The sequence below is a fragment of the Beta vulgaris genome, chromosome 2 (assembly GCF_026745355.1).
Source record: "Beta vulgaris subsp. vulgaris cultivar EL10 chromosome 2, EL10.2, whole genome shotgun sequence".
Lineage (NCBI taxonomy): Eukaryota > Viridiplantae > Streptophyta > Magnoliopsida > Caryophyllales > Amaranthaceae > Beta > Beta vulgaris.
In genome coordinates this window covers 52,189,748-52,204,044 of record NC_079203.1, presented here as the reverse complement: position 1 = coordinate 52,204,044, position 14,297 = coordinate 52,189,748, and the positions used below count along the sequence as shown (strand labels likewise).

Here is a 14,297-nt window from a genome sequence, read left to right as displayed (position 1 = left end):
TGAATAAATTTTTGTGTATGCTAGAATTAAGAAGAGTATACTATAGATCAGCTTGCTTAATTAATGCCTGTGCTATTGTATTTGCTCTTTTTGGTTCTTTGAGGCTTGAGCAAAGAATTATGAAATTCAAGTTGATGATTTCTATATTTTGGAATCTGTCAATAAGTTGATTCATATAGATTAGATTTATTCCACTTTAGAATTTGATCATCTATAGACTAGTTAACACTGAACAGTAGTAATCAGTGGAGAACGAGGCAAAAAAAGGTGTGACTTTCCGTTGCCGGGACTTGAACCCGGGTCTCTCGGGTGAGAGCCGAGTATCCTGACCAACTAGACTACAACGGAAGTTGTGGTATATGTACGGCTTCACAACATTTCAGTCTTGGAAAAGTGGTATTTACAAGAAAAATAAAAGCATATTTTCATTCATCTCACAAATTTAGTTGTGTTGCAAACTTTATAGCAAATGGGTATAAGCTTGTGGGTTGGTCTTAATTATAAAAGACTGTTTACTTTTGATTTTAAAATAAGCAAGGCTGAAACCTGATATTAAAAAACCAATAGACCATTTTTCTTAATATAATTACTAGTTTAATCTATTTAATGACCAATCTAATCCATCCAGTAATCATATATTTTACTCTATTTATTGACTGCCGGTATTTTTAGAATTGTTTGATGTGGTTCGAGATTCAAATGAAAACAAAGGAAGGAAGAGAATGCACGACTAGGTTTATGCGAGATGTTTAGAAATAGTGTTAGTTAGAATTTAGAATAAGATCGAGTTGACTTGTTAAGAAAATACAGGCTTGAATTTGTCTAATTTTATGTAAAAATTAGACCGCATATGCTAATAATTTTGATAAGCGGGATTGAGATCGCCTTGTTCATCCTTGACAATATCAATATATCGTGTAGTGGTATTGGTATAGTAGTCTTGACTCTTGAGAAGGCTCGTTTGTCTGGCCTCACAAGTTATAAATAAAACTACAGCAGAATATTATGGCACTTGTCTCATACTAAAGTGGTATTCACTGTCTCACAAAATTTAAGGGTCGGATTTGAAAAAATTGATACCATCCAAGGGTTTCTCAATTACCTTCAGATACCCTGGTTTGAGGATCGGTTAACTAATTCCAGAAAGTAGAGAAGATTGCAGTATGAATTAAACTGGTGTACATTAAGTAAGCATAATGTCCCATACAAAAATACTTGCTTCAACAAACTTTTTTTTTCTGCAAACACTCAGCTTTAATAATGTATTGCTAGTGTACATTAGTATACATCCGAATCTCAATCCCTATAAAACACTACTAAATACAGATTTATACTTCCTATAACAACTTATTACAATTAAGCTTTGTGATATGCTGCCCTCCGATATAATTTTAAGGGCACCAGCTACTGCATTTCACAATTTTTTTTTAGTAAAGAAGGGAAGAAAAAAATGCATCTTTCATTCAGCAAATGCTTATTATACCTCAGTTCTTGTGCTGCATCCTCCCACTTTCTGCACCAGCGTAAGGATCAATTATGACGTTTATAACAGCGGGCTTCCTTGCTGAGAAAGATTCATCCAAGGCCGCCTTCAGTTCAGCGGGATCCCTGACAAGATAACCTTTCCCTCCAAAAGCTTCAATCAAGACATGGTATTTTGCCTCGGGGACAAAGGAAGTTGGGGCAGGATCATCTTTGTGAGGTCCTGTGACCTCTTCGGGATTTCTCCGGTCACCGCCATATACACCATTGTTGTTGAAGACTATAACTATAACAGGCAGCTGATAACGGACAACTGTCTGTAAAAGTTGAAAGAGTGGTGAGAAGGCCGCAGTTAAATTTACTATCAAGAAGATTGCACAATAATGTTCTAACATGAAACCATTTAGCTAAAGAAGCTTCCTCAGCTAAAAGTTATGTGCATAACAATGGAACCACACTTAATGAGAAATGGGCAATTCTGTCTGTTCATATATTGTTATGCAAGGAGTTGAGACCAACTCTTAGCTAAAAAGAATTACAAACTTTCTGCTAAAAACTAAATATGCGTCAGTTTCAACAATACTTTTATGCTATGTTTGGATAGCAAGATTTCATTTCAAATCCTGGATTTGGATGAAATCTATTGTTTGGATGGCATGGAATTTGAAATTATGGAATTTGTCCAAATTCTTATCAAAAGCCTATATTAGTAGATATTCAAGTTCAAGCTATTACCTTGTCATTTCAAATTCTCTCCTCATACATATCCCAACTCCATGAGTAAACCCACACTTTCTAATATTTATTTCTCTCTCCTTTAGTAAACCCACACTTTTTCTCCCTCCTCCATTAAACCTCTATTTCTCTCTCCTCTATCAAACCCCCTTTACAAAACAGTGATTAGGAATTGAAATACAAACTTTAAATTCCAGATTTCAATTCCATTATTTGAAATGAAATACAAGTTTCCAAACACTACCTTAACGCATTTATGATGGCTCTTGTTCTAGGAACTGGGCAGTGTACCGAGGTGTATAATGCAGCTCAGCTGCACAGCCTTACCAGTTGCCACTGGTAATCATTTCCATTCAAGCCTTGGATAGAGATGTAACGATCGTGAGACAACTTTATCAACAACACATAAAACTTATGAGCCATTTTGAATCAAGGTCCCTTCTATTCGCCTTGTTTTGACATTGTTTGGATAATTCAGATGTATTCACAGAAGAACAGTTCAGAAATACAGACTCACAAAATTGGACAAGATCAATATAAGATAAGATGAAAAGTTCAGGCGAAGAAGAAAAAAGGTCCTTTGTCCAGTATAATCCAAAAGCCAAAACATTACAAGAATCCTTGCCTCCTTCGCTCAAATTGGAGAAAGCTAAAACAATGAAGAAAAGCAGAAGTCTAACTGAGAGAGTTTAGTAAGCCAGTCCATGCCTTTCCAATTAAGGGTATGACTGAAGTCGCCTTCCGAACTTAAAAGGTAAGGCTATGCACTTGCCGTTCTCTTCACAAACCCTGCCACAGCCCACAGGTGGCAACCTCACAAAGACTACAAGCCTCAGGGTTAACAGCTATATAGGGTAGATTCTAAGAAGACGACACTTGACTATTTTTTTCTTATGTAATAATGCAAGATAATTTAACAAAGTTGGTTGATAAATATTAAATAGTGTCACAAAACCAAATGATGCAACTAAAAGAATACGGAGGTAGTATTAGATACAACTATACAAGTAGATTTCAGAGACTGCACAGTGCAGACAAAGATAACAACCTACTGCACAATGTATAAGCAAACCACAAGAAGGTTCTTGATCAAGACACTTTTTGCAGGATAACAACCTACTGCACAATGCGAGATAATTCACATCAAACCTTTGCAATTACAGTCAAATTATATACAGATTAACTATATAGAGATAAAATGAAATCCTCACAAGATGCCAATGTCTCATTGTCTACCTCAAAGCTCCAAAGTAGGCAATCAAATCCTTTAACAATGACATATACTCCTAATATATGGGGATTCATAGTATGTCTCAAGTAATAGAGCTACAATAGTAGTATCATTCAACAACAAAACTATGTTCCACTACCACAAAGAACCAAAATTCGGCAAGAATTGCATCTACCTGAATCTCAAAACAAACAGATACCACATAATCTTTTAATGTAACAATGTAAATAAAAGATAGATGAGCATACCTCAACTTCCATAGCACTAAACCCAAAACCAGAATCCCCTTCAACAGCAACCACCAAGCGATCAGGGCAAGCCACAGCAGCTGCAATGCAGTAACCTAAACCAACCCCCATTGTTCCCCAAGTACCGGCATCCAACCTCGTCCTAGGCTCCGTCTGAAGCAACACAGCTCGGCCAACATCCATCGTATTCGCCCCTTCCGAAACCAACACAGGTGCAGGACTCCCCAACCCAATAATAGCATCTCTAATGATCCTCAAAGGAGTAAAAAAATTAAAGGGAACAACATCCTTAGCCAACTGAACCTCCATCTTAGACACATTATCCTTAACCTTCTTTGAAATCGACTCAACCCAAGGATGATTCCTTCCTAAACAAAAAGGATCATCCTTGATCACCTTATTAATCAAACCCACCACTTTCTTAGCATCCCCAACTAACCCCAAATAAGGCTTCCTAAGCTCAATCTCCTCCTTACAAACATCAACCAATATAAACTTCACATCCTTATCCCACTTAGGAGGCTCCCCAAAATGAAGCAACCAATTCAACCTCGCCCCAATTACAACAGCAACATCACATTGTCCAATTGCAAGTGATCTCGCCGCTGTCGCCGCCAATTGATGAGTATCAGGGATCAATCCCTTCCCCATAGGAGTAGGCAAGAATGGTATTCCAGTCCTCTCCACCAATTTCATCAATTCCTCCTCCGCTTTCGAATACGCTGCCCCCTTTCCGAACACAATCAACGGCCTCTTCGCCTCCCTCAACGCCATTACCGCCTTCGCAACATCAGACTCCAACGCAACAAAATCACACATTTCATAGGATTCATTTCTCAAAGTTTCTTCGGCTTTCAAAATAATACCCTCTGCATCAGACTCCGACACTGTCTGATGCAGCACGTCCGTGGGGAGGTCCAAGTAGCACCCACCGGGCCGGCCCGATACGGCCCGGTTTAGGGCCCGGAGGATGGAGATGGGGATTTCGGAAATTGAGGTGGGTTTGACGGAGAATTTGGAAAAGGGTTTAACGGTTGAGATTTGATCGAGCTCCTGAAAGTCTCCTTTGCCGGAATCACGTTGATCGGAGGAGCCCGACATGAGGAGCATGGGCCATGTGTTGATGGCGGCGTTGGATAGCCCGGCGAGCCCGTGAACGCAGCCCGGCCCGGAAACGGTGAGGAGGATGCCGGGTTTTCCGGTGAGGTAACCGTAAGCAGAGGCGGCGTAACCGGCGGATTGCTCGTTGTGGAAGGCGATGAAGCGGATGCCTTCAGCAACTGCGCGAGTTGCGACGGATGTAACGGGGATTCCGACGACGCCGAAGATGTGGGTTACGCCGGAGTGTGCTAGGGTTTTGGCGATTAGAGTGTTGCCGTCGATTTCCGCCATTGGAGGTTAAAGGAAGGTTTTGGTGGTTTAGGTGTGTGATATTGTGAGTGAAGGAGTGTGGAGGAAATTAGAAGGAAATGTTGGGGGGTTTTATATGGTTCTGTACTGTTTCTCTTACATGGAATGTGGTCACTACTGTGGCGTACAATATTTGTCTTTCTCTCGTGTTCAAACTTCAAACTTGGCATGGGTTTTTTTTCTAATCTATCTTTATCTCTCTCCTCTTTGAAATCTGAAATTCTTTTTACGATAAAAGGATAAAACGAGGTTGATTCTGCATCGTATTTAAGGGATTCTTTAGTTCGAGTCGATGTTGTTTATGATGTATCATATTTAACGGATTCCTTAATTCGAGTTGAGGAGATAATGTGTCAATGTTACTTGATTTTTTTTTTTTTTATAAGTGTTAATGTTACTTGATTATTCTGAATTTTAATTGTATGATAATCTGTCAATGAATATGAAACAAATGAAGAATGTGTATTATCGTTTATCAATAACTATTTATAATAATAACAAACATAATGTTCTATGGAAGTCTCTGTGTCAAACTTAGGGGGTGATAATGAGCTTGGCAAGCTCGCAAGCAGCTCGGGCTCGGCTCGGTCAAAGCTCGGTTCGTTTAAGCTCAATTTGGGCTCGGCTCGAGACTTAAACAAGCCGAGCCGAGCTAGGCAAAGTTCGGCTCATAAAGCTCGTGAAAAGCTCGATTATTATTTTATACTAAAAAAATATTTTATATTAAAAAATTGTTTATATATTAAAAAATTGTTTATATATTAAAAAATTATTTATATATATTAACAATTATATTAAGTATTTCTTTTAAGATATTAACTAAGGTATGTAATAGAAGAAAGATTAAAAAAAAAAAAAAGGTAAAAACAATTAAAAGTCGAGTCTGAGCCTAAACGAGTTCACGAGTCGAACATAAACGAGTTCACAAGCCGAGCTCGAGCCGCAAATTCTAATCACGAGCTCGAGCCGAGCCGACCCTATGAAAAGTTAAACGAGCTCGAGCCGAGCCCAGTGCTATTCGAGCTCGGCTCGCTCAATAAACACCTCTAGTCAAACTATCAGCAAGATTTAAACTTTTTATTAATGCCTAATTAGCGATATTAACAATCAAAAATATTGGATAGAAGGTTATGAATTAATAGGAATTGGACAGAAGCTCTGTGACTTGTGAGTAGATGTGTTTGTTGATACTGGTTGTGTCCAATTTGGTGTGGTGGACTGCTAGGTTTGTCTAGCTTCTCTTAGGTTGTAATTGTGATTAATGTATTTAATATTATTTCCTCCATTTTAAAATATAATAGAGACTTTTTTTTATATATTTATGATAGAATAATAAAATATTCTTTTATATTTTGTAATTAGAATATAAAATAAATGACGGGCTACTATTGTTTACTGCGATAATGTCAGTGTTATTCACCTCTCTCATAATCTCGTACAACATCAACTAACTAAATATGTTGAGATGAATATTCATGTTGTTTGCGAAACAGTTGTGTTGAGGTCACATCCGGTTACTGAGTATTACATGTTCCTATCAGATATCAGTTTGTTAACATCTTCACTAAAAAGTCTTCCACATCACTTATGTTAGGACTATCATCAGATCGTACTATAAATATTGATCAATGGCAAATACTCTACTCAAGGGAGTTTACCCAAAACCTAACGATTAAAATAAGCATTGTATGGGAAAAATTAATTTTAGGAGAGAGAATGGAGAATAAACAAAGCAAAAAAAAACTAATTTCAATAAGCAAATAAATAATGAAAACATAATTTTTTAAGGCAAATTATGAAAAAATATGAAACTAAATATAGAATCAATAACTATATTTTGAGAACCCGAAACGGAAAACAAAAACTTAATTTTAGGAGGGATGGAGTATTTCCTTGCCAACAAAAATAAAAATTAAGGTTTTTTCACCAGGTACCCATGTGGTTTTCCAAAATTCATCGGGTACTCCTAATTTTTTTTTTTTTTGATGCACCAGGTACCCTTTTTATTTCAGTAAAATGCACGAAATGCTCTTAATGACTAATGGTGTTAAATTTCCGTTAGTCATTAGGGTCAATTAACTCTCTAACCCTAACCCTTAAGCCCTAATCTTAACACCCTAACACCACCTTCCCCTACCCCTCCTCCACCCACGCAGCCCCCCACCCCGTCGAATTCCCCCCTCCCCACCCCACCCCTACCCCTGTCGAAATTCCTCCTTCTTCTTCATTTCTTTTTCTCTTTCCTTCTTCATTGATTTTTTTGATTTCAAAAACTGATTTTGAAAATGTTTTCGAAAATGATTTCGAAAATGGTTTCGAAAATGATTTCAAAATTGGGTTTCGGTTTTCGCAAAAGGTTTCGAAAATTGATTTTCGAAAATGGTTTTTAATTTTGAAAATTTTTTCGAAATTGATTTTCGAAAATGTTTTCGAAATTGATTTTCGAAATCAGTTTTAGAGGGGACAGTGGTTTGGGAGTTGCTGCTAGGGGAGGGGGATTGTGGGGTGGGGGTGGGGTGGGTGGTGTTGGGGAAATCAAGGGGGAGGATGACTGCTGCAAGGGGTGAGGGAGGGAGGGGGAGGGGTGGTGGTGGTGGTTGTGTGGTGGTTGTGGGGTTAGGGTTTCAAATTATGGGGTTAGGGTAGGCTTAGAGGTTAGGGTTTATTAGTTAATTAGGGTTAGAAGGGTTAATTAACCCTAATGACTAACGGAAACTTGACACCGTTAGTCATTAAGGGCATTTTGTGCATTTTACTGAAATAATAAGGGTACCTGGTGCATTAAAAAAAATTAGGTGTATCCCATGAATTTTGAAAAACTACAGGGATATCTGGTGAAAAAACCGTAAAAATTATACATCAAATACTGTGCAAAAACAATCTTACAAGATAAAAAAAAAAATAGAGAGAGTACTTGTTTTCATAATAATAACTTTCCCAAAATTATTGAACTTAAATGAAATTTTATAAGTATGGTTATCTTTTGTTGCGAGGGTCCAGATCTTGAGTTAATTAAACGGCACGCGAAGAAGAATGAATTGAGGAGAAAGCGAAGTGGAATTTGTTCATCGTCCTTGAATACTGGTGTCTCATGTCTGGTAGTTTGACGATATATTGGACCCCATTAATGTGGAGTAACGAGTACTGACCAAATGTTTATAATAGATTTGCTATAGTTTTTTGTTTGATTATTTAAGGTAATCCAGTATTTAAGACACTTTGATGAACTTAACACCGCTGAGGAGGAGTAATGACGAAATTCTTACTTCTATAAACTACTTTCTCGGTTTCTTTTTACTTGCAACAGTTTGACTTTCACATTTGTCAATGCATAATTTCAAACATCAATAAGTTTAATTACCGATAAATAAAAGGAAAAATTGATTCTAATACTCCAATCTTTGGGCCGTTCGCTCAAAATAATCCCACCTTTTGATTATTTTTTAATAATCCAACTTTTTATCCCAATCCGCTCATTTTGCATCGTGAGACCGGTAAACTGTTGGAATGGTAAAAAAAGAAATCATTTTCTCCTTTAATCTCCCTTTCTTTGTTTCCCCTCCATCCCCTGCATCACCAGTCACAAAGAACCACCATCCCCATCCCCTGCGAACAACCAATTTCGATCTATTCGACCCATCTGACTAAAAACTCATTTAATTGAAAACCTCAATTTGACTAAAAACTCAACCAAATTCAAAACAAAAAAAAAATTGAGGGGTTGTTCATAGGGGGTGATAAACCATCATTAATTCACCACCACCATCTAAAATCTATCAACAACACGAATCGCAGGGGTGGGGGAAGTTAATTCGTAAGGGGTGGGGTGGGGGGGGGGGGGGGGGGGTGGGGTTGTTCACAAGGGGATTAGGGCTGTTCGCTGGGGGTGATATGAGGGGATGAAGGTGTTGGAAGAGAGGATATAGGGGGCATGGAGTGGAAGGAATGAGAGTGATGGAAAAGAATAATGTGGGAGGAGAAATTAAGGGGTTGCCGACATTTTTAGGGGGGTGCGGGATTGTTTGCAGGAGGGCGGGGCAGGGAGGGGGTGGTCCATGAGGTGAGGTTGTTCCTAGGGGGTGGAGGAGGCGGTGGTCGCAGGGGGTGGGGGGTTCTTGGCAGAAGGTGGGGATTATTGGTGAGGTATGGGAGGAAGGGGGAGAGAGTGATTAGAGAAGAAAGAGAGGAAAATGGTAAAAGAACAAAAGAAAAAATATTTAATGAAATCACAACGAATCAGAGCAAGACACCTGACAGTTAAATCATTCTCCTGGCCATCAACTTGTTTCAACAGGTCACGATGCAAAATGAGCGGATAGAGATAAAAGGTTGGATTATTAAAAATTAATCAAAAGGTGGGATTATTTTGAGCGAACGGCCCAAAGGTTGGATTATTAGAATCAATTTTTCCTAAATAAATATTATAAAAAGTATATATTCAAAAAATATACATTCAAACGAATCTAACAAGATCCCACATGAATATGTTTTTCCTTAACTATAAATCACCAAACATAAACTAAGTAGAGTTGGTGAATAGTGTAAAAGTCAAACCGTTGCAAGTAAAAAGAAATGGATGAAGTACTAACTTATATATATATATATATATATATATATATATATATATATATATATATATATATATATATATATATATATATATATGTATATATAATCACATGAGAATGCTCCTTACATGAGAAATGAGAATGAATCTCAACCACACGATTGGATTAGAGTTACAACACTTGTTCATTAGAGTTATACCCCTGAAAAAATTCAAACCCAAAAAAAAAAATTTTTTTTTTTCCGAAATATTTTTTCTAATTTTTTTTTTTAGGAGTTACATCACTTGTTCATTAGAGTTATAGCGTGTAAAATCCATTCTCATTTCTCATGTAAGTATGCATTCTCATATGAACTCACTTATATATATATATATATATATATATATATATATATATATATATATATATATATGTGTGTGTGTGTGTGTGTGACATTGACACATTTCTCGCTTTTATGTAAGAGTTTTTTGAGAGAGGTGTGTCAATGATTAAAAGATGTAAGAGAAGTATAATAGAATTGTTATTGTCATTTCAGGTATAACTAGGCTTCTATGCATTCGATGCGTGCATGGATTATTTTGGCAATAATTATTCTTAAATTTAGTGTTCATTAATTATTATGTGGATTTAGATGAAAAAGTTGTTCCGATTGGAAGGCAAAGAAAGAAGATTGTGTTTAGTGTTGAGAAATTGTAATGTTGTGGATTTAGATATAAAGTTCGATTGTCAGATCAAATTTGTGAAAGATTTTTCTTTTGTTTGATTAATTATTTAGTTCTTTATGTTAAAATTTATTTGAAGGTTTTTATGTCAAGTTGTTTTGTCATTGCTTAATTTGTGGGAAATTTTCCGTAACTTTTATTTTGATTGCATATTACTATACGACGGATTTAAAAAATTCAAAAAGATAGGACGCAATGACATTGAATAATGAATATACTACATGGAGGTTATATTACTGTAATTTTAAGAAACACCACATACACCTGTTTTGACTTATATAATAGAGATGAACTTATTTTTTAAAAAATCATCTCATATTTCTTCTAAAAACTAAAATGATAAGATTATTTTAACTGACACAAATGAGAATTACAATTCCCGGTAAAATAAAGGGACATATTATAATAATTGATACACATGATAATTATTGACCCCATAAATTAAAAAGATATGATGATTATCTTTGTTTTCTCGGTATTTTTATGACTTGTTGATGGATGTTGGTATTGTTGTTACATTCAAAATTTTAGGTATAATTAAAATTTTGTGTCTTTCATTTTGTAATTGATTTGGAAATTCCTTTAGTTATGTTAATTTATTCTTCAATCATACACCTTTCCTTTCACTACATACTTCCTCTGTTTCTTTTTACTTGCAACAGTTTGACTTTCACGCTTGCCAATGCATTATTTCAACCATCAATAAGTTTAATTACCGATAAATAAAAATTATAAAGTATATATTCGGAGAATATACATTCAGACGAATCTAATAAGATCGCACATGAATATGTTTTTCCTTAACTATAAATCACCAAATGTAAACTAAGTAGAGTTGGTGAATAGTGTAAAAGTCAAACCGTTGCAAGTAAAAAGAAACGGAGGAAGTATATGATAGTTTATTTTAACAACTTTGAACTTTCTTTGATATGCATATTAGGACAGCTTGTCAGCAATTAAAAAAAAAAAGGCAGGTAGCTGTTGTGTATATTGTAATAAAGGCAAAAACAATTGTATTGGGACTTCAAATGGCCATGCAATGTACCCACATTCCATTATTATGGAGCGTGATTGTTTCAACTAGCTTTGAAATTAAAGGTTGCAAGTTTTTTAATTATATTTTTTCCGTTTATGTGTTTAGAGAAGCTAATAGAGCAACTCAGTCTCACGCTATTACTCAAACATTCTATTAGGTTGTGCGCGGATGACTATCCTATTGTTCTTGACGAAGTAATATTTTCAAACTTTTGTTTGACAATTAATAATAGGAAAAAGCTAAATACAACCCTAAGGGTAGGCTTTTCCATGAAGAACATGTAGCGTCGAAGTTCTAAAAATTTGTTTGAATTGATAGAAACAACAACCCTAATTCACGTTGTAGAAAATTTTCTAGCAATCCCAACTGAATTTATAATCCCTTATTGCAATATTTCATTGAATGTGGGAAAACAATTCCTGTCAATAAATCGGTTGTTACAATATACTTAGGTTAAAAGATCGAGAGGGGAACAAGTGGAATGTGAAGAGACAAAAGTACGAAGTGAGCCTAATTGAATCGAAAAATGACCAACTTTTTATTATATAAGAGAACACTTGAGGACTTTGATGTTCACATGAATTCCTTTAAATATTATTTATGTATTTGTTATTCTAAGATAATTACTAAGTGTAAAAAAAATTTGGAAATAAAAAAATAAAAGCGCTAATGTAACAACCAGGAATTTTTTCCTTAAATAATGCAAAAGTGGGTTTTAATTCCCAAAATATGCCCAAAAAAATCAAAATTCCCTGCGTACCGTCCACGTAGGACGGCACGCGAGAAAATTATTATTTTTTTGTTTTAACCCACAGAAACCGCTACTCAGAGTAGCGGTTTAATTTTAAAATAAACCGCTACTCGGAGTAGCGGTTTACAAATAAAAACCGCTACTCTGAGTAGCGGTTTACAAATATAAACCGCTACTCTGAGTAGCGGTTTACCTGCGCAAAAATATGGTAGGCAGATATCAGTTTTCATAATAAACCGCTACTCGGAGTAGCGGTTTATAAAAAAAAAAAAAAAAAAAAAAATTTTTTTTTTTTTTTTTTTTTTTTTTTTTTTATAAACCGCTACTCCGAGTAGCGGTTTTACCTAAGTTGAAAAAAAAAAAAAATCTCGACACTTATAAACCGCTATCCGAGTAGCGGTTTTACTAAAAAAAAAAAATTCTCGCGTGCCGTCCTACGTGGACGGTACGCAGGGAATTTTAATATTTTTGGGCATATTTTGGGAATTAAAACCCACTTTTGCATTATCCAAGGAAAAAATTCTAACAACCAGATTTGTTTTTGAATGAAGGTAACTTCCAGATTATTAAATACAAAAGAAACATGTACAACTCTCAAAGTAATAATTAAAAATTTCCTATTAATCCTAACTCATTATCCATAGATATACTAGCATTTTTTGCAAGCGATGCGTGTTAAGACAGAAACTCGATTTTTTTCGACGTATGTAAAAAAAAATATTTAACATTAGACATTCGAGGTATAATTGTTTTTAGTTACAAAATTTAATTGGTTTAGTCTCTGTCACTTAAGTCTCTCAAGTCTTTTTTTTTTTTTTTTTACTTTTCAAAGTTAAATTCTATGAACAAAAAAAATTTTTTATTGAATTTATTTATGATTTCTAATATTATAATTTTTTTTTATTGATTTTTGAATTAAGTACACTACTTCGTATATTGTTGAGAAAATTAACATTTTGATGTCAAGTCAAATTTTTGTGAGTATGTATTGACGTTGTAGTGTATTGGCTGTAGTTTGTAAGTTAATTTATTGGTTTTTGTAAAGTTTCTTCATTTGAGTGATTTGTATAATGTAATTTATGGAATTTGTATGATTTTAGCTGACTTGTGAGTGATTGTTATAATTTTATTTCCAATATTTTTGTTTGAATCCCCTTTGGTATGCAAGTGAATTTGTAATTTAGAAAGGAAAAAGAGTAAAATAATCTCTTCAATTGGGGACACTATAACTCCTTTTTTCTTTATATAATAGAAATATACTTATATCTTACGAATAGGTTTTCACAGAAAGTTATCAAGCATTATTTTGATAGATAGATAGTTATGCACTTATTTATATAATTACATTATTTAAAGGAAAATTTTAACCCAAAATAACGAATGAGATTAAATCGAAAATTTCCACAAAATCACATATATGCGATATACGTGCAAAAAATACTACTCCCTTCGTCCCAAAATATAGTTCCTGTTTTTATTTTGGGAATCAAATTTCAAAAACTTTGACCAAATATACTCATTATGCATACATAAACATAATTTTATGTGGAATTTTGTTAGATTCGTCTCAACATATACAATCATAATATCAACTTTTTATTTTTTTTTACTAATATGTAATAGAAGATATAGATGGTCAAAAGTACGTCTTGAAGGCTAAAGTATAAAAATTACATCTTACGAAAATACGTTACGAGACAATTCTAACAAGATCTCACTTGACAATATCTTTCATCATGTATAAATCACACATCTTAGTCAATGTAAAAAACGTAAATAACGAAAAACTGAATTTGTTATATTTAACTCGGAAGGAAGGAAGTTTATAAAAAAGGAAAAAGCTAAATACAGCTCTAAGGGCTGCATATAAGAAGCTAAAAATGAAGAAAACAAGCATTAACTGATCATTTATTACATAGATTAATGCAAACTTTTGTCATAAATTTACAATTACATTCCATTTTAAGCAATGTATTTATGTCTTATATGCAACCCTAAGGACTGCATATAGCATAATCCAATTAAAAAAAAAAAACAATTCTTACCAAACTTCTAGAAAGAGGTCCTAACCGTACCCGACCCGACCCGACACTATAATACGTAGCAGTCCGCCA

The 14,297-nt window shown here is 34.8% G+C and overlaps 1 protein-coding gene and 1 non-coding gene across 3 annotated transcripts; both read right to left on the bottom strand.

The window, feature by feature from the left end:
* Nucleotides 1–275: 275 nt before the first annotated feature.
* Nucleotides 276–348, bottom strand: TRNAE-CUC (transfer RNA glutamic acid (anticodon CUC)). The gene has a single exon. It is a non-coding gene; the product is annotated as a tRNA-Glu (tRNA).
* An 816-nt stretch (nt 349–1,164) lies between these two features.
* Nucleotides 1,165–5,288, bottom strand: LOC104906480 (2-hydroxyacyl-CoA lyase). 2 transcript variants are annotated; one of them, XR_007271625.2, is made up of 3 exons: nt 3,697–5,288; nt 2,462–2,576; nt 1,659–1,799 (listed from the first exon to the last, which is right to left on the bottom strand). XR_007271625.2 is itself a non-coding variant. In XM_010695243.4 (2 exons), exons 1-2 carry the CDS (start codon nt 5,086–5,088, stop codon nt 1,485–1,487), a joined length of 1,707 nt encoding a protein of 568 aa, XP_010693545.1. In that variant the 5' UTR covers nt 5,089–5,275; the 3' UTR covers nt 1,165–1,484. The 2 variants fall into 2 exon arrangements, 1 of the variants encoding a protein (XP_010693545.1); XM_010695243.4 differs by lacking the exon at nt 2,462–2,576 and having other exon boundaries at nt 1,165–1,799; nt 3,697–5,275.
* Nucleotides 5,289–14,297: the final 9,009 nt, after the last annotated feature.